Source organism: Phoxinus phoxinus, assembly GCF_949152265.1.
Source record: "Phoxinus phoxinus genome assembly, chromosome: 12".
Lineage (NCBI taxonomy): Eukaryota > Metazoa > Chordata > Actinopteri > Cypriniformes > Leuciscidae > Phoxinus > Phoxinus phoxinus.
Genome location: NC_136887.1, coordinates 5675883 through 5700418, shown reverse-complemented (window position 1 = coordinate 5700418; position 24536 = coordinate 5675883). Strand labels below are relative to the sequence as shown.

The 24536-nt window shown below is 39.6% G+C and overlaps 1 protein-coding gene across 5 annotated transcripts in view; it reads right to left on the bottom strand.

The window, feature by feature from the left end:
- Positions 1-24536, bottom strand: part of gria3b (glutamate receptor, ionotropic, AMPA 3b) — a 170133-nt gene that overhangs the window by 122801 nt on the left and 22796 nt on the right. For all 5 annotated transcript variants that reach the window (XR_013799696.1, XM_079630206.1, XM_079630207.1 and 2 more), the window contains exon 3: positions 12279-12518. Coding sequence is in view for 4 of the 5 variants with exons in the window: in XM_079630206.1 (XP_079486332.1) it covers positions 12279-12518 (240 nt within the window). In the remaining variant the exon portion in view is untranslated. The remainder of the gene's footprint in view (positions 1-12278; positions 12519-24536) is intronic.

Below are 24536 nucleotides of genomic sequence, written 5' to 3'. Positions count from 1 at the left end.
TTTTCAGGACTGAGCATGTAGTCATGCCCTGATTAGCCTGCATATCATTGATTGGACTGTATGGCACGCAAGCATTGATCAGGGCGTCTCTCCCTCACTACAGAGAGTAGCAGTCTGCAAAAAATGTCTTTCTTGAAACAAGCAGGATGCTCTTAAATCTAGGTAAAGTGCACTAAAATCAAGAAAAAAAAACTGCCAATGGGGTAAGCAAAACGTCTACAGTAGGTTACAACTGTAACCTCTGACACTGTGTTGATGACAGTATGGGGAACGCCCTCAACATGAACCGGTGTCTGAAAAACTATCCAATCACGGCAATCGAAATTGACCAGCAAGAGCCTATTACATCACTACTAGTGCGACCTGGAAGAATAAAAGGGGCGCCTTGAGAACATGTCATCCCCTTATTGTCTGAAGGGACTGCTCAGCAGGCATCCCGAGGCATAGCTAACGACACAGTGTCTCGTTCCCTGTTCTCAGGGAACTGAGGTTACAGTCGTAACCTAGACGTTTCCTTTAGAAAGGGAATTCGCACTGCGTCGATGACGCGGAGAACGATGTACAATCCCACCATGCTGACGGGAGTGCATGCCAATTGTGGCTCGTGGCAGAAACCTGAAATGCCAAGAAACACTCCCCCTTCGGGTCACATGATTAGCTGTCAGTGACATTATTCCCTACGATCAATGCCCAAGCTATGAGCCTCAAAGAGGCCTCCTAACAAGGAAAAGCCTTCCCAGGCCTGGAAGCAACAGCTTTCTTAGAAGGGAATTTCCTTTAAGGGAATATGGCCAGGGGGTCCGAAAGGAGTCCCGTCCAATCACTTTCTGAGGGGGGCATAAAGTCAACTAGCCTGGTTCTACCAGACTCTCGTACATTTCATTTGTACAGAGAGTCTGGCCTCTCTCCATTGACAAGCGTTAAAATCCTTGTAGGCGGGTACTCTGTTGAAGTTTAAAACTATTGGATCTGCCCAGAGCCACTCTGGATCTGCCACAACCAATCGCTAACATTTGGTCATGACGTTTGACGACTCAAACTAGCGCACAACCTCAACGTCATCGTTCTCAGCCACTCCCTCTGTTCGCTGATTGGACCTGCAAAAAATTGATCGGAGAAAACCCAAGAATATACCACAATCCCAGACCTACTGAAGGAAAATGAAAATTGTGCGGAAATACGCAGGAGGGCGGAGCCAGGCTAAAAGTCAACCCCACATGCCACCAGGGAGGCCGACCTGGTCAAATTTACTGACCTAGTCTTGCCAACAACCTTTCTGTTTCCTAAACAGAGTCTCTCACAAAAACCAAAGTGAAACCGGATCATAGAGATGGGCATCCTGGAGAGTAGAACTCAGCATAGGGCTTTATAATCCTTGCAAACGAGGGGAGTAACTCTACTTGATCCTGGATCTACACAGACCTGAACCACTGGGCCCAGATGCCTGTCCCTCTTCCATCGAGAAAAGGGCCAGACGAGATCAGAGTTTTCTTAGCGGAAAACATTCTGCACAATCATGTCTCTCAAGAGCTGATCGTGCGTGCTCTTCGCCCAAACAGTAAACGGACAAGTTGTGTGTGTCATCTGGTGTCAGATACCTAAGAAACGGATCCACACGCTTCTTGAAACGCTTATCACTTGCCATAATTGTTTCTTACCTTTTTCAGGTGATTGCAAATCAGACAAAACAGTGGATGACATGTTCTCTAGACCCCCCTTTTATACTTCCGGGTCGCACTAGTGACGTGATTGGATAGCTTTTCAGACACCGGTTCACGTTGAGGGCGTTGCCCATAGCATCATCCCCACAAGTCAAGTCAAGTCATCTTCATTTATATAGCGCTTTTAACAATGTAGATTGTTTCAAAGCAGCTTTACAGAGATAAATGTATAATTTAAGGTAACAGGTTGTTTTAATTTTCTGTTAAGTAACCGACACAGAGCGAGTTCCCTTTCGAAAGGGCACTAACTTGATATGAATTCTTGAACATAGCATAAATATCTAGTCTTAAATGTTATTGGATCTTAAAACTAGACATATGCTTTTTATAAGAATTGAATTATAAATAAATTAAGTGAAAATTGCTTTAAAACTAGAATATTTAATCTTAAATCCAGTCTATAAAAATATAGTTAGGTCTTAAAACTAGACAAACATGCTTAAAGCTATGCAGTTTTCACTTTTTATAAGCACTAAATAAGTAATTTAGTGAAGATTACATTAACTAGAATATTTAACCTTAAATTCAGCTTATTTAAATTATAAAAATGCTAAAAAATATATATAATTATATTGTACCTTTCTTAATTAAGATTCTTGAAATTAGAATTTTTAGGAGCAATATTATTCTTAAAATTACTATTCTTATTACAACAATCTAATTCAACATGCACAATAACTTGCACTTTATAGCTGTCCCTTGTTTCTGGTAAAAATCTACCCTTATTTTGAGCTAAAATTTACTTGATTAGACCAATTTTCATTATATATTTATAATCTAGCGTGCAATGTATTTTATAATACTTTTTTATCTTTCATGGCAAAAAAAACGACATATTTTTTAGAAATAAGATTTTTTTTCTTTCTTAGACTTCAGTCTTTGCCGTGCATGCAGTTGGCGAGGTCAAGATAGTCAAGGCCCTGCTGGGATAAGTGCTGTTCTGTATCTAAATAGATGGCTGGTGGGTCTCTTCCATGCAATGTCACTTCTTTTCAAAAATTGCCAGTCACAAATGTCAAATGAAAGAAAAAGTGCTCTCAAACAGCCAGAGTTGCACCCTGGGCTGCTTTTCTAGAAGAGATTCACAGTTTGTGAAATGGAACTGAATTTTAATTGAATTAGCCACAGGACAGAATGACAGGAAGAGGAATTTACTGATGTCAATTGAAAGAAATTTAGCATATTTTGTAAATGTTATTAAAGGGGCTGTTTACACAACACTGTTTTCAACTAACACATGAACAGTGTTGGGCAAGCTGCTTGGCAAAAAAAGAAGCGAGCTAAACTCTACATTAAATGTAGCTTCACTACATTGAAGCTACCACCCTGGGAAATGTAGCAAGCTAAGCTTAGTTAACTACATCTAAGCTATTTAAAAAAAAAATTTTTTTTACGGTATATTGAACCAACTTCATTGCAAGTCAATGCTATCTCAGCGATCAATAAAACTGTCAGTCAAACAGATAGGCAGGCATAATTTGTCAGTTCAATTGACCATTCGCAGGGAGCTTGATTGACAGGTGATCTGACCAATCATACTTCACCATCCGCCATTTTGTCCGACAAAGCAGTCAGGAGAGTTAGTAGATTAACATGGGAGGATTTGAACTTGAGAAGCGGAGTGTACTGACGCCTTTCCGCGGTTAAAACAACATTCCTCCTGATGTTCATTCATGTTTATTTGATGCTATAAATGAACTAGAAGGAAGAGATGATCGGTTCACGAGCAGCTTTAACTGATGCTCTACAGCGATCTGTCACGACACATAAACGGTATTTATTGTTTACATTTCTTTAAAAAAAAGACCAAATTTGAAAGGTGAGACTTTGTTTAATATGTAAATGTAATATGTAATATGTAACCTGGTCTGTCCTTGCAGTCAGTGTGTTGTCAGTGTCCTCTCTGCTCCGCTATGTATTTTTCACTGTCACAATCTAAAGTGACTGTTTAGATTAGAGAATCAAAGTGTATGCGTGTTGTTAACACGCTACATAATGGCCAAGCGCGCGCCCTTAAAATAGCAAATGAATAACGTGCAATGCTAAACTGTCTTTAGACTGGGTTTTTCCTGGTCAGTGGCGGAATTGTTTTCTGAAACTGCAAAATAGCACCGGGAAACTTTTGCGCCGGAACACGCTCCTCTTTTCGCCAAACCGCCCCCGCGAGCACAAGTTCAAGTGCGTCTGTGGAGGGAAAAGTCGGCTGTCCGCGGGTGCAAAATAGGAATGATACATACGTAAGCGTACAAAGTCAGTTGCGCTGGGTGCAAGATAGGTTCTATATAAAGAGACATCTCCATCTACTGGCCTGGGAGCAGAATACAGCATTTTTAATCGTTTTCATGGATCCATGTGAACACGGATAGTTTTGACCATGTTGTTGTTGAATTTATCAATCAAACGTATTCATTTTGAAAAAGTTTTTATTTCTGTTTTTATTTCAATATTAGTCAAGTTTTTATAACTTTGTAGTGTTGTTTGTCTATATAATTTGTATTAATTATTATTTCAGTTTTAGTTATTTTAATACCGACATTCTTCAAAATATCTTCTTTTGTGTTCAGCAGAAACAGAAACAATTTGGAGGTGAGTAAATGATGACAGATTTTTTTTTTAAGTGAACTATTCCTTTAAACTAAATAAAAATGAGAACTAAAAAAATTCTAGAAACTAAGAAAAAAAAAGAACTAAGAAATAAAAATGCCTTGGCAACTATCTGAAATAAAATCAAGTTAAAAGGTTTTTAGATTTTAAATGATTGAAGTTAATATGTCTTTTAAATCAAGTGGAAAGAGGTTGGTATGGTTTAGTTTTAGTTCATTATTTAGTTAACCCTACATGCAACCCAATCTCATGAGAATTCCTAATTATTGCACGGGTTGGCGATTTCATTTAAATTTGTATGACCTGACATGTACAAAGAAAAGTATGATGTCTAGGCAAACATCACAGATGTCCAAAACCCTTATGGCTAAGTTAATATCAAATCAGGCCTTGTGCATGACCCTGTGTCCAGCAGAGATGGACCAGATCGACAACGAGAAATACAGTGATGGAAAAGAGGAAGAAAGCGTATCGGAGAAGGAATTCAAGCAATATAGCGGCCATGATGAAGCCTGAGCGAGGGAGAGAGAGCCACCGAAGCCCATAAATCAAGTGGCAGTGAGTGTGCTGAATCAGGGACATGAGGTAAGGTTGATTGTGCCTGCGAGAGACAATAAACCCTGTAATCATCCGTCTCTGCTGCACAAGCCCCGCAATTATCTGCCCATACCTGACCGCCACTTCAGAAAGGGCAAAATCCATCTCACTTCTTCCCAGTGCTCCCACACACACAGCTTCTTCTCTTTTACTTGCATGCATACAGGGGATAAATGTATTCACTCCTCAACTTATGTCAAGGAGAAACTCAAAGTGTGCAGAAATAAAGAAGACTTCCACCGCCGTTTCTTTTAAAGGCCACAAACAGCATGCAGATGCTAACGTGAATGCCTGGCCAATGTATTGCAAGGCCATTGCAAAGCCATTCCTGGCATAAAGTCTTCTTTATATATATTATATAATACCAATATAGCCGACTATTTGGATATGAAGAGAGTTCATATGTTATAAGCAACCTGCCAGTTTGTTTAGGGGAGAGTTTATAGGAAATTCATGTAAAATAAATAATGAAAGAAAGAAAGATGATATATACTCAGTGAAACACCACCCTGCATCATATTTGCTTATTGAAATGTAATACTTGTTCTGACTCATTTTGAAATGCTTATTTCCTGATGTGATGCCATACTTTCTCATATGATGTGCATTTCGTAGTATTTTTGCTTTCGACACCCATTTGTAAGATGAAGAAGTCTTGATCATCAGATGAACTGCCACAGACACGATTCCCATCTTCCAGGACGCAACTTTGCTCAATTCTCAGCTGGTTTTCACATGTATGACATTATTTTTAGGCCTAATCCTGATTTCAAGGTTAGAATTATGACCAGTGACCGAAGAAATGCAAACATGACCCGATGTTTGTGGGTGTTTTACTGCATCCAATCAGAGACAGAAAATGACATAATTTGGGGTGAAAAAGCTTATAAACGTGTATGTATGTAAAGTTTTATTGATAGTGGAGATAGATGCTGCAATCCACTCACACACACCTCTCTTGAAAATTAATTCAAATAAATTATATAATTCATACATTTAAATAAATGTAATCTTGGCACATTACTTTATCTCTGTCTGATTCAAAAACTGGCAGACTATACTTCTTATTTTGTGACAAAAAATGTACATGATGGAAAGTTGTTATTGATATTTTTAACTCGGCATCATCAAATTATGTAATATTAGGCCTTTTTTTGCAAATCAACAGAATTACTTTTATTAATATGCAGGGATGTGTAATTTCTGTTCTGCCCAAAATTGGTATTATTTCAGGAGTACAGATTATTTCAGAGACATAACTCAAACAAAGCAGTTCTGCTCATCGGTATCTAGTTTACTGACTACTAAGGGCCAGATACAAAGCTAGAAAGTATTTTTCAAACCTGGCAAACAGTGATTAGTTCGACTTTCAGCTTAGGACCTTGTAAACATGACTTTGAACCGTTGCACAAGCATAACAGTGGTTCACCTGAAAGAGAAAAGCATTGAGCCAAGAACTGCAGAATCAAGCTGGCTCTGCTAGATGCATTATAGATGCATTTATCTGTCCTTTGCATGGGACAAATAATTGCTTTTATTGAGCTGATGGGTGCCGGGGGGCAGATAGGGGTTTGCTATTATCCTCCATGAATGGACTAGAAATGGTCCTGTAGCAGTAACACAGACACATTCCTTGCAGATTCAAAGCTAAAAGTAGATTTACAGAATTGAATATTTCAGAGTACAGACTCATAATATTGGGTTGACTAAGATCTTGTCAAGTACGACATGTTCAGTGCCATGGTCCACTCTCTGCCTCCCTCCTTTTTTATGTCAAATGTAAATTATTACTATAATATTCTTGTTTGTCTATATAAAAAATATTTTGTATGTTTTATATTAACACTATTTATTAAAACAAAGTAAGAATTGTATCAAGTTTGCACATTTTCAATGTCTTTACATTTGTCATGATGATCGCAGGCACAAAGTTGCAGCTTTCATTTAATAACTGGCTAAAAACATGCAGATCATCATTTCAAGTCATTTTAATAATAATAATAATAATAACTTTTTTATATATCTATATATAGCGCCTTTAAAGCAGCTTCTCAAGGCGCTTTACATAACAAACTAATTAAAATACAACACACACAAGAGAAGAAGAAAAAAGTAAAGTAAAAGCTAACCTTAAAAAAATGCGTTTTTAAATGAGATTTTATATGACTTGGAGTCAGTGCATCTCTGATATTTGGAGGTTGATCGATTTTAAGTTGATCGAAAGTTGTTTACTTGGTAATTAGTCTGTCCATCTCCACCAGTTTGACCCGTCCAGAACGATCTGTGGACCGAGAGTGCGCACGAGAAGTGGGCATTATCACATTGACAGGGTCGAGCAGAGATGTTCCTGAGTATCTGTATCTGGTCTTCCCCCCTCACACTCACTTAACACTGTGTGAGCTCAATGAGAACATAATGTGCTCAAGGGAGGTTTGGGTGTTTCACGTACTATCTGATCTCATGTTGTGTAATATTCCTTCCTTCCCCCGGTATCACAGACAAGGCTTAAGCTAGTTCCAGACTAAAATGCATGTTTGAGCAGTTTTAACTGAAAGCAAATTGCACTGACAGATCTTTAAATATATCACATCCATTGTTTTGTCTCAAGATGCACAGCAGTAATGTTTTTTTTTGTTTCTAAGGAGGCACGTTTATAAAAGCTACTTAATTGAACTAAGGCCTAATCCTGGCTTAATCTAAGCCCTGTCTGTGAAACCACGTCCTTGTGTTTTGTCTTTGCAAACTGTTTATTTTCTTTTTAGCAAGTGCCTTCCTTGCCTCCTCAAATAAAACATCCCTGAATGTGTTCCTGGATCAACATCTTTTGTTGGTATTGAGATAATATTTCTGTCAAACAAACACTACATCCTGCCCTGACTCCAGTGTTTCCCATTAATTGCCCAGACTCTGACGGCCCGTCGAATATGTGCAGCCACTCTTTCATTATGAACTGAAAATATTTGAAAACTTCTCATAATAACATAAAAGGTCTCTAGCGATGTTTTGGTGCATTGCTTTGGCAAAGTATCTTTAAAAAAAAATTGAAAGTGTGAAAGGGCTTTGCACCCTCGTCAAATCGCAAAAGACATGCGTTTTAATTTAACAAGTATATAGTCTGTTTGCGCTGCATGCTTTGAAAGCGAAATGATCAGCTTGTGATCCGGTGTTTTCCGCATCTCAGAACGGTTTAGATCACAATGAGTGAATGCAGTGAACTCCATCTCTGCATGTGCGGTGAGTTCAGTGTGCATTTGGGAACGTAATGGCCGCCATTTTGATTTATTTTTTGTATAATATTTAGCTATTACTGTCATAATAATATATATAATAATAATAATATAAAATGATTAGGTCCACCCCCCATAATCTCAAATCCTGTGGGAAACACTGTAACCCTAACAATAAACTAACAACAACAATCAAAATGACAGATTGATGAGAATAAGCACCCTAACGTTACCCCCAAATCAGTGACCCATGCCAAAAACCGAATAAACACTCTTGGCCAGCAACTCATTGCCACATCCGTCCATGTCGCGTCAGGGTCATGCCATTTGATGTACGTGTCCATGTGATGTGCCAAGTGTCAACTTGACTTAAGGTTCCTGATGAAGTGCTTTAATAAACTCAGTTAATCCTCTCCTGGGGTTCCAGTAATAAGGATTACATTTCACCGCTGCCTTTGAGGGAGGGATGCTGGACGGGCATGAGGCTTAAATCTGAGCCCATAATCTGAGCGAGAAGCTATAGTGTTTTAATGCAACATAATTGCTACATTATTTAGTTTGGCTGTCTTGCATTAGATGCATGTGTCTGGTGTAATTAGTAATAATTTGGGATGTCAATTTAACACATTCATTTAGTTAAAATATTAATGCATTTAATCATGCCCCTAACCTATTCATATGTTCCTTAATAAGCCATTGAGCAAATCCAACACCTAAACTCAACAATTTCAATTGAAATCTTTACTTGTCTGACATATTAATGTAATGTTTTCATAATTTTGGGGCTTGTTCAGCAAGTACTGTTATGTCAAATACTATTGACTGTTATTGGTCAATAGCTGTGTTTATTCACAATAAAACACCAACACGGCAATGATTGCTTCACCCAACGGTTCTAAGTATCACTCCACAACACCCCTAGCAACCACTCTTAGCAACGTAAACATATATTCTCATTGATATTGTTCATTGAAGCTTAGAGTATTGTGAGAGATTGGGTAAGAGATAGTACCTGCATTTACAGGAGATATAGGATTTTCCTTCAGCTCAGTCCTATATTCGTAAAAAAATCAGTTTGAATGTCCACTGCCATATCTCAAACTTTTAACAGTTAATGGGTTTTCCCGTGCCCTGACACGCTAGTCAGTTGTGTCTTGCTTCTCCGTGTTTCAATCCTTTCAATATAGAATCATTTCAATATAGAAGTCTTCTCTACTGACTGACTCGCTCATGAAGACAGTCACAGTCTTTGTCGCAATCTAACGACGTAAATAATGTAATGGAAAAACCTGTTGCAGTTCACAGTCTGGGACAATTTTTTTCAGCGGAAGGAGGGCTTTTAGTGATTTTACCTCATTAAAGTTGTATTGATAATTTTTTTTTGGCTTTAATATTTGTGTTGTGAGGTAACCGTTATATAAAATCAATAAGGTACTCGAGGCTAGCGCTGTATCGTGAATAAGTCACGGCTGAAGGGATTGCAGACACTCCGCTTTCAGCCTCGATTACCTTTTTGCTTACTTATATCATATTAGGGGTGTCTATTGTTTTTTAAATCCAGCAGCGTCTTTCTAAAACTCCACTTCCACTGATTCATTTTCCAAAAAAAGATTAAACAAAATCAACAAAGTTAACCTAATGCTGTGACAGCCCTACATGATATCATGTATGTTAATGTGATTTGATTAAAATGCCAGTCAATTTACATAGTGTCATTGGTTGCATGTCCTGGAGTTTGAGATATGCTAAAACTGCTCTTTGCATTGTCTTTTACTGAACTGAGAAGCTCCTTGGCAACTTACAGGAAAGTGACCTTTAAATCGCAGTGAAACAAATCCAGGCGGAAGCTGCTAGGAAGGACAGTTTGGGATGGGAAGGGGGAAAGACTCATTGAGCTTTTTGAGCTAGCTCTGTGTCTCATCTAATTAGAGATGCTTTTTTCAGGAAAAACCATTGTGAACTCAAGCGCAGGATGCTAGCAGGCTTTAATGGGACCCGAAAATGCCAGTGTCACCGCCTCAAGCTTGTGAGACGCTTTGACTCATCGCAGATATTCCTCAACAGAAAGCACTTGAGTTTAATTAATTGCTCAATCCGTCTGAGATGAGCGATGGGAAATGATGATTTCCTTGCGAGTAAATGAATGGTTAAATAGGACGAATAGTGGAACGGCAGCGCGGCGTCCACACCAAAACAACAGCACAGATGTCGTAACTAGACGAGTGCGGAAGAGAAGCCGACTGCAGTGCCATCTATACTATGATCATTGGCCAGGTGTCTTCTGGGTCAAACGGAGATTGTGACCTCTTGATGATTAGTAAACACAAACCATGGCCCAGGAACAGGTGCGCTCGGGGGAGGGAGGGTGATGAGGCATTGACGGTGTTGTGGCCCTGAATTTTAATTGGGTCACAAAGACATTTTAGGGTGCTATTATTTTACTGCCACTTCTCATATTATTCATTGCACAACATTAAACTAGTAAACATTAAATACTATTCAAAACCTGCACAGATTCCTTACTTCGGGGTAGTAAAAAAAGAAAGAAATGTTTGGCGGGATATACTCTGTTCTATACTAAAAGTGAATGAGAACAGATTCACTTCTAAAATGACAATTAAATAATAGTAAAGCACTATGAAAGTAGTCCATTTTATTACATTGTAACACCGTGTCCTAACCAGACTCGAGATAAAAGCGATCTTCTCCATGTTAAACAGAGTTTGGTCCTAAGTAGCCGTGACTGACAGGGGATTTCATCATCAGGAATTTTCTATTTCTGCAATGCTGTGGTTTACAGCTCAGTTACTGATTGTGTTTTGTATGATACTAAAATGGTTTCATTTGAATTTGTATATCATTGTGCATGACTTTAATTATCCACAATGAAAAATTTACATCAGATCTTGAGAGTAAAGAGAAGAAAAAAAATTGTTTAAACTGTGATCTTTGAGTAAACAAGTATATATCGTGACAAAACTGTTTTGTTGACTAATTATGTGTTTTGAATAAGTTTTTTGTGAATTTTGATTAAGTACCATCCATTTGGTTGCGAGTGCGAGACAGTAGAGAGCCCGCCCACACACTCTTCTGATTGGCTGTGATGTGTGATTCACTGAAATCTTTTCACATGGTGTCTGGTTAGGACAAGGTGTTAGTCTTCTGAAGCCAGCAGTATTTTTATTTTGAGTAGCTGATATTTAAGGCATTACTTTCTGATAATCTTGCTGTATCTCCTAAATATCAGTTGTACTTCCAGAATGGTGCGGCATACATTCATTTTCAATGAATATCAACTTATTTTTCTGTTCCTTACATAAACCTATTGTATGGCTTCAGAAATCTTTGAATATATAGGATGCAAGTTGTATGGACTACCTTTATGGTGTCTTATGGTCACTAACTCATGGCAATTCATTTCTATTGTACATTTTGGCGATTTGGTGGCTATTTTCTATGAATTCGAAGAATGTCATTTGTACGTTTTTCCAAAGTGATGCTTATGTTTACGGGTGGACCTCCTTCATGCTCACTCTTTTTTCTTTTCTAAAAATGATTTACATCATACAAATTCATACCGAATTGCACCTCGTAAAATAGTAATGATTTCCATTGAGGCAGTTCATTTGATACGTTCACTGTATGGACAAGAGCAATGTTAACCTTCTTTAGAACATCTCTTTTTCAAGTTCCTTTAGGAAAAGAGTGACTTGTGGGTGAGAAGGCACAGGTTTATCATTTTGGGTGAATCCTTCTTATAAATAACTTGATGTGTTTATATGAACTGTTTGAAATCAATATCCCTGTGCAGTGATAATGCAGACGAACTGTATTAAGAAAAGTAAGGTGAGCTATTTAATAAGTATTTTAGGGCCCCAAATTCGTCCACGCAGCTCAGAACTGGGGCACATCAGTTCTAAATTCATCATGTATCCAGAGATATCTGGACCTTTGCACCAGTACTGCAGGCGGTCTCTCCAGACCCTAAGGACCCAAATGGGGCATCCATCCTCCATCACGCCCTGCTCCTTATGTGCTACAAACCCAGCAAAGACAATACAAATCAGCACAAACTCATGTAGGCCAGGCATTTTGCTTGGAGATCCAGAGGTAACTTAAGAGGACTTACCTCTGTCTGTGTCATAGAGGTAGACAAACTTGTCCCACTTGTAGTGAGACAGGAGACTCAGGACGGCGCCCTTTAGAGGAGGGCGCATCTGGATGACGAACTGCACGTCTGAGTCGATGGGGTAGCTGGGAGTGACGAAGGAGGTGTGGAGAGCCCCGCAGAAGGAGGTCAACGTGTTCATGGACTTCTTGTCATAGAAGCCGAAGATGGCGTACACCCCTCTGGAGAACTGCGAACAAACTGCAATCAAAACAAGACGAGTTTTAGTTTGTTTATGACCAAGTTAAAGTACAAACAACTTCATAATTCTATATCAATCCTACAAAATGGAATCGGATGATCTTGGCATGTGAGTAATTGCAATAATAGGAAAATCTGTACAAACATGGAAATTTGTTTTGACTGCATGAATATGAGCAGAGAAATAATTGCATTATTTCCAGCAGATGAAAGTGCTGCGTTGCGTCTGACAGTGAGAACCCATCAATACACTCTTGCCTTAAACAAAACACAGTCTGATTGGCTGTTCCTTATTCTCCCAAAACACTTGAAGCAAATGAAGCATAATTATGCACATCTCTACGAACCAAGAACAATCTCATTACTGACACGGGTACAAAGCGGTTTGCGGAAAACCTCTGCTCATCTGGGTAACAATATTTAGCCAAGGGCAACAACATGAGTAGTTTTGTATGCAAGAAATAAAATTAATTTATGATCGATATATAACCCTTAAATGATATTTACAAATGTTCACTGTAACAACAGATTTAGACTTTTATAAACAAATCGTGAAATCTGTGGCTAAACTAACAACGTTATAAAGACATTTTCAAGATAGTGAAGAACTCTGGAGAGGAAACCAGCATCCAAACTGGTTGACCAGCAATATCGATCTTTTCAGCATTTCTATGCTCATACTTCACTGTTGGCTGGTCTTAAAACTCTAATATCTCTGCACACTGCTTACTTAAACAATGGTATGATTGGTAATGTTGTAAAAGTACCTCTAAAAAGCCTATTAAACAATTTCTAATGATAGCAGTTAAAGGTGTTTTAAGCAATTTCAGCCATTTAGCTGACTCCCACCAGACTGAACTTCTGAATTAGACCGCTATCATTCTTTCAACCTCTCTCTAAAGCCCCGCTCTCCACAGACATGTCAGCCAACCAGAATGCGCAAAATTATTCACGAGTGTTTCAGAATTGGTTTTCTCTCTCTCTCTCTCTCTCTCTCTCTCTCTCTCTCTCTCTCTCTCTCTCTCTCTCTCTCTCTCTCTCTCTCTCATTTTGAAGGGGCTTTTAATATAGCAGAGACATTGTACATGTTTCATTTCAATTAAGAAAATACTGACCTATGAATGCCATATTGGAAGTAGACATTACTTTTAAAAGCCATGAAAAGTATGTATATATTACTGACGTTAAATATAAATATTTTGTAATTGATTTGTTAGCCATTTGAAGAGATGTGAAACGTTCTTATGTTCTCCTAACTATTTGGACGTGTGACTAAACTCTCTGAACAGGGGAGCTCTGATGTCTTGGTAATGGTTGTGGGGAGTAGTGCTTGATCTCAGACAGACCCCTCACTGCTGTTCAATGGCTGTCTGACACATGCTGCACTCAAAAGCTTAAGCTCCAACCTGATTGGTCCATTAGAATCAGATGGTGTAGTTGAGGGATCAGCCATCAGGAGCTAACAGGCTCACCAGTCAAACCGAGACCAGCATGCCAATCACTCTATTAAGGATTTCATATTTACCCAAAGCCCAAACATAACATATAAACTGCCTGTTCTTGGCTTGAATAAGCTGGAACAGATCTTATGCTGATGTCAAAAGGCTAACTAGGCCAGAGTCCAAAATCCCTGTCTGGTCTATTGCTCTAGAAGATGGCATCTCAACAGCTGGACATCCATGCAGCTGCATTACTCTGGCATGTGTGTGAGATAACAGGCCTGCAGCGGAGTGACAATTACCCTTTGAAGGGTCTAGGTAAGTTGCCCGTCTCCTCACTGGCTCTGCTGGTTTGCAGGATTTCCTTTAGTTTACTCCTAATTTGGGCCAGTTCTGACACAGCCTTTGTCCTCAGGGATAGGAGCTGGCTGCTTCCCTTCCATCAGTTGTCCTGGACTTATTAGGACAGGCTTTGAACAAACTCAAACCAAATACATAAATTATGTCAGATGCCTTTGCTTGCAATCGTCTCTCAAACCCTAAGCTTACTCGTTTCAGGCATGGCACCTTTCACTTCCTGAATATCTCAATATCAGTTGGTTTTAAGACTAAGGCTGCTTTTTTCCAAAGCACACAAGTAGTTTAATCTCTAAATCGCTTTGCCAAAAGCAACATTATCTAAGCAGTACATAAATTGTGCTACTTAAATCAGCAGCATTGGACTCCACATTAAACCACATTACTTGCAATTTAATCCAGTTTCACAGTTAAACAGCGAAAAAAGACAAAATAACCAGTTGGACAATATGTATGTGGTCGACAATATTAATGCAGCTAAATTAATGCAAGACAACTCTATGCTATATTCCAGAATTAAACGTTTTTCATGTGCACGCTTCATGATAGGTTTGAATTTACATAACAATGATTATTGACAATAATTGACTTATAATTGATTATAACTATGAATATGAGACCTTGCATGAACTTTCTGAGGTGGAAAAGACGTTTTGATAGGATATACTTTTAATGGAGGGACATAAATCTCTCAGGTTTTATTAAAATATATCTTCATTTGCCTTTTGAAGATGAACAAATGTCTTATGGGTTTGGAATGATTTAAAGGGTGGGTGAGAATTTAAATGATTAGGTGAACTGTCCCTTTAGGATTATCCAAAGGGAAGGGTTTGCAAAATGTGAGTGTACAGGTCCTTGCACACTTTCTCGTCCGAATTCGTCTGTATTCGGATCGGGTTTGATTTTAGCAAAGGTGTTTTGACAATTCACAGCCACCGTACAAGCAAACGCCAAAATCCAGAACTGTTCAGGATCTATTGGTTCACTGAAATTGGTGTTCTTCTTTTTAATCTGTGGCTCCAGTATCGCTCGCAAAGCATCAAACTGAGCCACTGACATCCTGAAGTAAACTTTAAATCTCTCAGGAGAATCCCGCAGCAAACTCTCTTTCCTCTCTACGCAAGCTCAGGATTGGATGGACCCAATATTTCCTCTTTCTTTTCCTTTTTTTAAGAAGAGAGAGGACAACAACATCTTCCTCACTGCTTGAAGACTTTTTAGGACTGAAGAATTTTTAGGATGACGAATACGAAAAAATGCATAAGAAAATGTTGGACTCAGTGTTCAAGGACCTTAAGAGTTGAGTGATTGAGGCCTTTCTTGAACATTATTGAACATTTTGTTTTATCAACGTGAAGTAAAATGTTTGTACTACTGGTCTTGCCAAATTCCTTAAAGTAATTCCATGAGATTAAGACGAATCTCAGTGCTTGGAGTCACTATAAACCCTGTTTTGAAGTGCGAGCATCGCCTCATTGCTTTTCATTACGCAGAGAGTCCTAGCATGTCACGTCACATCTTGATAACATGTTTACTCTGGTGCGCGCGGGGCATTCAGCTCAGGGAACAGTGCTGAGATATGTTAACCACGGCTCGCTCAATGGCTGAAGGATCCTTCCTCAGTCCCTCCATCTTTACCTTCTCACCCCCGAGCAACTAGCGGTCTCATTACCGGGTATTCGTCAAAACGTGCCTTCGTTCTGCTAATCAGGGTGCTCTCTGCACTGCAGCAGGAACAATGCATTTCCACATGCCTGGCTGCTCCGAATGGCCGTGAGGCCACTGGTGTTGAAACGATAAGAGCCATTAGAAAAGGCTCCGTCCCGACGGCTGCGTTTCGGACTGAAATAATGTAATCGCAGTGTCATGCACTTGAAGCCATCTTTCACCACCATGATTGTACATGGCCCAGAGACCTAGAACACATCGCTGCAAATGTCAGAGTCGATCATCCAGCTTTCGGTATTCACTGTCCTCTTCTGTCCTTAGTCCTCTCTCTCTCTCTTCTCGTTCCGCCGCTTCTGCTATTCCAGCCACCCCTACAAACACCTCCCCCCAAACACAACGCTCTCACAGGATGATAGTCCTCTGGGGGTTTGAGCAAAGTAATTGTATCTGCTCTTGTGAGGAGACATGTTAAGTCCTTCAAACTGTTTCTGAAAACAAGAATCCCCGCCTCCTAAAGAAGAGTGTAATAGTGATGTGTCTATGAAAGGCAAATACTTTCAGATTCCACGTCCTCTTGCACGCACAGACATGTATTTTTGAGCCGAATTTATCGAACTGACTACAAAACACAAACTGACTGTTGCCTCCTATAAGCAGAAAATAGAGTGTGCATCTCTGTTGCTTAAAAAAATAATTCTTGAAAAAGTGAAAAAATCATCTGTGGGATATTTATGCTGCAAAGCTTGTAAATAATTACTACTTATCTTCTAAATATTTCATTGTTCTATTCTGACCCCCTACAACAATACAACACTGCTTAGGGCACTCATTTGGCCAGCAGCGGCCCTGCATAAAACTAATGGCCATTTCATAATGTATCCTCTGTCCTTTGGCCATTTCAGATCTGGAGCATCAGTTAGCCTTCAGATGGCATTGTGGCTGTTTATGGGTTACAAACTGGCTCACTACAATACATGAGTAGCAATTTGCACTGCATACTGTACATAGGCAGTATTCCAGCCAAAATAAAACCCCATACTTGACGGATTTATAATGTATACATAGGAAAATCTGAAACTCAAAAGAACATAGGAACTCCTTATGGCCACTCACGCACAGGACACAGACAGTAGGGTAAGATGGGGTAAGAAGATATTTCTTGTGTATGGAGGACCAGGACCACAAGTAATGGGGTAAGAAAGCCTCTTTGAATCATTTTATATTTTGTGCTATGACAACGGAATTAGCAAATGGTTTTGTTTATTTCCCTTAATAACACTTTGGCTGATGTAACATCAACCTGCACGTGCTTAACTCATTAACTCATCTTCCCCCGTATTACTCTGTTTCTCATAGCAGACTACTGCTTACAGCTGTATGCAACAAAGTTTAACGTTAGTACATATTGCACAAAAATATATAGCCAAAAATCATGGTCTTAGAATTTGGCCAAAACAATATGTAGTTTACATTTAATTGTTTTCAACAGCCTCTGCGTCAGGAGTGTGCCTAGTTGAACAATGCTATGAAGGAATGCATCTCACCAAGGTTTAGAATACAGTCATCATGTCTTGCTCCCCTGTCCAAGGGTCATGACTCACCGCACCAATACCCCCCCCCCCCAAAAACACACACAATGTACCATAACTCTTCTCTAGACCCTTCAACCTCACATGACATCAGCAGTTGGTGTAGTCCACGACTAATCAGCTGGTCAATATCATGGTTATGTCTACTGATCTTCGTAAAAAAAATCACATTTACAATTTCATAACCCAAATGCAATCATTTCAGCCTTTGTGTGTTTCAGAGAGAGACCACATTTTTACATTATTCAAATGTGTGGTGAATTAATTACAACTGCTTCAGATAGCAGTTGTTGGAGACCTTTAGTATGACAACTACATTGCAAATTCCATAAAAAAGCCATTTGACATATGAAGTATACAAAAATACAACATTTAAGAAAATGATTTCCATAATGTTTTTTAAACTCACACATTAAAAAAAAATCTGTAATTATGTATTCATGTCATTCCAAACTCAGATGACTTCCTTCCTTCTGTGACACACTAAAATATATGTTTTTAATAATTCTCACGCTGTTATTTTTCATTCAATGAAAGTGAATGGTTACTTGGGGCTATCAAGCTTAACAAATGGCAAAGCATCATAAAAGTACTAAACTGCCCTTCAAAACATGACAGCTAATGCAGCTTGATGGTAACATAAATCTGAATCCAATTATTAAAGGTGAACTGCGTAATTTCACCCCAAGCTTGTGGTTAATCCAGAGGTCGAGAGGTCGACATGTCGAGCCACTCAAGCAAAACAGAGCAATGTTTTGAAAGAATAGATCCATAGTGCCACAGTGTCTACACTCTTAAGTCAACTTACACTTACTTACAGTTGTCTCTGCACTTTAAACAAGGATAGAACAAAGTATTCTGACTTCCAAAGACTGCATACATAACTGATATCTTTCCCTGTTAGAAAGAAAACAGTCTCTACATAAAATAACATAGAAGTAATGACCACCTATTCCAGCAAATAAGAATTGTGAACAAACTGTTAATTCACTTAAGCATTTTCTGCAATCCACTGTTGTCGCAGTATTTTGCTGTTCCTGCTAGAATATCCAACAAATCATCCATTCTCCACAGAGGAAATGTATTACAAGGGCAATGGTTGCAACAATCTCCTTCTACTTCTTCTCCCCCTTGGGGGTTTATGACTGGGGTTGATGCATGTACAGCTTATGATATTCTGTAATTGGATTTTCAGAAAGCTGTTGACAAAGTCTCCCACAACTGCCTAATCCCCAATCAGCAGTGCAGCACTGAGCATGTTCCTATAGCTGGGTAGAGAGCAATGGAAGCATGCAGCCCAGAGATGCCATTGTAATATGGCATGAGGGGGTGCTGTGGATTTACTGTAGCATTTGACAAAACACAGCACATTTTACAGGGCATGCAATAAAAACAGCTAATCTCAAGGAAGCGCTAGAGAGAACATGCTATCATGTAACCTAGATAGTGTATCAGGTAATGAAGCCAGTGAAAGTCCACTGACATTGAGAACCAATTACTCTTTCCCATAGACCGATGATAATTATCAGGAAGCTATACTAAACTTACCCTACAAAACACATGTTAGTAGTATCATGGTATCAGATGGCAATATTATGGTACTGAATAATGTACCATGGTATTTACAGTATATGGTAATCCAAGGTACTTTAAATTGTATTAAATAATTGCACATTTAAATAATTAAATAATTTACTATGTAGCTATATACCAAACAATGTCCTAATTCACTCATAAACAGAATCATAAACAGTTACAGAGCTTGACATAAACACCCGCCAACCCGCCAAATGCAGGTGGATTACATGCAGTGGCGTGTAATGCAGTCACTGCTACAAGCCACTTAGGCTTATTTTAAAAAGACATCTGAAATTATAAACTAAGTGCTTTTAGTGTTTTTTAAAATATAGATTTTTCGATACATATTGATCCTGAAATATCTGAAATGCTTCCAATACTCATTTTCTCTCAGTAGTAAATTGAGTTCTTCCTTGGCAAGTATTAACATAAACACAGTCAGTTATGTTTTAAGTGAATGTAAACAGTTGAGAAAGAAAACGCACGTGTAACAGTATAATGTATCCGTGTGTCAGGCATTAAAGTGACAGCAGCCTAAAATACCTGCCGCCAAATTATGAGATACTATTAAAATATCTACGGCATCGGTTCCCAACAGGGGGGTCGCGGCCCACAAGGGGGCCTCAGCGAGCTCTGTGGGGAGTCGCGTCATATTTTGAAAAGTTTGGAGCAATGATGAGCATTAAATAAAAGTCCTTAACTTTTTTATGTTCAAAATTTTAAAAAAAATTATATAATGAGCGAGTTCATCATGAATCCATTTTCCAATCCGTTTTTTTGTCTTATCCTGAACTACTATGGTACTCCTATAACAAGTGTTTACATTGGGACTATTTTACACAGGTTCGGATCGCTGCCGCTGTGGAGTAGTCCAGTGCCTGCGTGACTCGTCATAGACGTACACAGAGAGAAGTAGTTCCGGCTACAATGTTCTTCCGAAAGACGCATTATTCTGTTAATAAACTCAAGTTTATTATCGCTCGCTATAGCACCAAAAGCCTCAAAAATAAATCCTCACATTGATAAAGCCTCACAAATAACATGCAGGTATTGAGGTCCCAGACAGCAGTCATTTAGTAATAGCCTATATTCTTTCTTTATTTTAACCTACACATCAATGTGAATATTTTTGTTATTGCATTTCAAATAGGGCCAATTTATAGGATACTCCTAAGCTTACGTTTTTAAATTACAACGGGCCTACTGATGTTTTTGTTATTTTATTTTCAATAGTATATGCTAGGCTATATATTATTTGTGCATAAACATATCTGGTTATAGTAAACCTACTATAGGTTAGGAAAAAAAGATTTCTGTCACATACACAAGACCTTGAACTCAGTATTTCTAGCATATCATGCTAGTCGCCCCCATAGCAGGAGCTGGAGTGGGCAGCGAGCCTCGTTGAGGAGAGAGAGCTCAGGGGAAGTCGTCAAGGAGGCCATTTGCAAATCGCCTCTTCCGCTGGGTAACTTAGCTGCAGCTTCCAAGAGAGGCCATTTTCAAAGGGGAGAGACGAGAACTGTGGGTGGTATGTGTTTCAACTGGGTTTCTTGTAAAGCAGGATGAAAAAAATGGCAGCTCAGATGCACAATTCAGTCTCTCTCTTTCTGTGCTTTTCTCTTTTTCAGCCTCTCTGAATTCTTCGAGTCAGCTCACTCACTCATATCACCCACATATCTATCCATCACGGCCTCCTCCACATCACCGATACTAACCTGCAAACCACTGACCAGCTCTTGTAATATAGCTTTCACCATAGAGGTGTTTTCAAATGATATATAGGAATTCATGACAAGTAGTGCCTGATAAAAACTCAATCCCAGCAAGAAAGGGATTTGCATTGTTTGCTTGATTACTGGCATGAATTTAAAGCAAGTCTCCCAAGGCACTCTCTTTCAGCTCTGGCGTTACTGTCCAGAATAACTAAACAGGCCACGGGTGGGAGGGGAGAGGACTCTTTAACCTTGAAGCTATCATGTAAAGAACGCTCTATGCTCCTCTCTGCCTCGCTCTCAAGCCTACTTTCGGTCTTAAAGAGTGAAGAGTCCACTTTCCTATCTCAGTTTTCAGGAGTCCTTGCTGAGGTTGTAATGCTAGAGCAAAGAGGGCCTACTTCATTACAGGCTGAGCCTCAGAATCCCTTTATTTCAGAGCTTGGCAGTATGAATATATCTCGGCATTTCTTATGCCTCGCCTGCAGGCAGCCCGCAGATGTGTCTTCTAGGAGCGGATCAGTGACTTGAGGTAAAGTACCCAAATACCATGAAAGAGATGTGGGCAGCATCCCAATTCGCATACCACTACTACACACTAAAGTGCTTTGCTGATGATGGGAACGTACATGTTCTACCCTGACCGTTAACTAGCCCTAAATTTGAGAGACAGACTCCAGCCCTAATCCAACCAATCAGAACCAACGAGGATGTCCTACTTGTTGAAAACTACAGCAAGCAGAAATTCACACTCTTTGAAACATTTCTCCCAGCCAATCCCCTTCACTCTCCTCCAAATCTATCTCAGTGCTATATAGCACTAATAGTATGTAAATTGGGAAGTCGAAGTCATCGGTGGGGTGAGGATGCAGTCGGCAGAGCTCTGAATCCTCTCATCACTGACACTGGCCTTCATTAAACGCTCGCACATCCAGCAGATCCTAGCGCCTGTGATACCAGTGGGCTGCACAGGGAGGAACGAAAGACAGTAATAGAGATAGAGGAGGCGGTGTGTTCACAAGAAGCTGCAGTCCAGCGTGAACAGCATTGGAGATGTGAGCGATGAGGAATGAAACACACAATGCCTGGCCCAACTATTACCAGAGGGGCCGCCGGGTTAACACAGAGCCAGGGTCAGGGCCACAAAAAGGGAGAAGTGACGGAAGTGGCGGCTGTGACTCAGAGTTTCAGAGCCGCTGACTTAAACAGAAGGGAGAGTCTGTGCTGCTTATTTTGCGCAACCAAGTTTCCAGGTCGCCCAAGCCAGCACAAAAGCACAATGACAGGCTTAGGAGCCATTGTCCCTTTTAAAATGTCTTTAAACAGTACTTCACTTCTGACAGATCACATTTTCCCCCTTTCTTTTGCTTATCCAAAAAGAGGACATCTGAGGCAAACGCACCATCGGGAGGTTCAAGCATGGAATCGCTCCAGATTGTCTTTTCAGTCTGCAGCTGGACGGGATTAGGGATCATCTCTGCCTGGGGTGAACTTTCTGATCCACATGCAAGCCTAACAAGAAAACAATCCAGCTGAGGAACTTGGGGAAAAAGCAGCGAGAGCCCACACAAAGGAAGAGAGACAGAGTTATAAATAGGAGCCATGTGTCAGGCCTTGCATTTGCAGATTGACTTGAGAGTGACTTAATATTTCATTGCTTGTCACACAAACAGCCACGGACACACAACGGCAAGCTGAGAAGTCTTTCTATTGAATCTACCCACAGCTTTTGCTTGCTGATGCGTGAACTAGCGAGAACAACTGCTCAAATGAACCATTTCCAAAGTAACATGGAAAGAACATGGATGAGAGAGCAGAAATCATGATTGTTTAACTCACAGAATTGGTTAGGGTCAGTGCAGCAAATCCACAAACTCCAACGAGCAGTAAGAAAAGGATAATGTACAGTCAGCCGGACATTATAGCAAAATAAACCTAGACGCCGGGGATCTGGAAGTAGCACCATCATGTAATCAAACATGTTCTTTGTTATATTCAGCTAGATAACTGCCTACAATAATGCAACACTGTTGTAGGCAGTATTATTCCACTCCATTTCTTCAACTGACACAGGAATCAATAGAAATGTTATCAAAATTACAACACAGTTGGGTTGGGGGTTCTATAATTGTGAAAATGTCAATAAAGAGCTAGAATATCAAAACGCTGGATGTTATTGATGTTCTGCTTTCTATTTTTTTTTTTTTTTTTTGAAAGCAGACTTTAGCTAGCGAATCTTGATCAATTTGACCAGTCTATATGACACCTTAGTTAAAGATCAATGTGAAACGATGATACCCCTACACTTGGATTACACTCCTCTGTCCAGCCCTACTCTGAGTCAAACTACTGCCGGCTGCATTAACCTGTGTTATTGTGCTTGCTGGTGCTTTAAACCAATTAAACATTTTATGGTTTGCAGTATGTACGGTAACTGAGAACAGTGGGGGCACTGCATCTTAAAGAAAGACTTCAGAGAATCTTAGCATAAAAGGATAAACATCAACAGCTTCTTTGAATTACAGTATATGTCTTTGCACAAACCAGAGCTATTTGGCATTGACGGTGCTCCGAAGGTAAACTAAAAGCTTGGAATGATAAAATATACATTTAGGCCCGGTTTCACAGACAAGGCTTAGATTTAGCCAGGATTAGGCCTTTGTTTAATTAGGACATTTAGGCATCTTTCATAAACATGTCTTAGAATAAAACATTACTGCTGTGCACATTTTACTCTAAATTGTAATGTGCACTCATGCATTTTCTGTAAAGCTGCTTTGAAACTATGTGTATTGTGAAAAGCACTATACAAATAAATGTGAATGTGAATTGAAGTGAATTGAATATTGAAACAAAACAACCCAGACAGCAACATAGTGTCGGCCGATGCTGTCCACATCTGGTACACATGGATTTCAGATGTGGGCCGGATCTGGGCTGACACTATGTTGCTGTCTGGGAATGGCGCTGATCAATTTTAAGATATGTCAGTGCAAGTTGCTTTCAGTTAAAACAGCTCAAACATGCATTTAGGTCTGGGACTAGCTTAAGCCTTGTCTGTGAAACCAGGGGTTTATGTTTTATTTGTAGTTAGCTGGTGGAAGGCTGCCTTCTGTGCATGGGTCATGAATTATCGTACATCATATTTCTGGCCTCTATTTGAACGATCTTGGCAGGTGTTGCTGCAGACACAGGACATGTGCTAATCTTGTCCATTTCAGCACATTATATCCTTGGAAAGCTAGTAGATTTATATGGTTACGCTAGACCAAATGTTCACTTCCTCCCTAATGATGTCATCTTTCCTGGAGGGCAATGGTTTAAATGCTCTCAATGGCCTTGGGATCGGTGGGATCAGTTCTCAATCCGGGATCTTCATTAATCTTGACAGGGTCTGGAGACGTATGCGTGTTCTCCACACTGAGGCTGCTCTGAAAGCTTGCCAAAATCATCTTCCATAATAAACTTGGGATGGGAACCATCTGAAAAGCCTGTGCTAGTTCTGCACGCTCCATTCAAATGAGACTTTTGTCATCTTTTGTGCCTTTCCTCTGCCTCCTAAATACATGCTCCACAAAGCCATAGCAATGAACAATAGAGGGGTCCTGGTGCACCAGAGTAGATTATAGCAAAATATGCACACAGCTAACTGATTTCCATTATTCCTGGAGA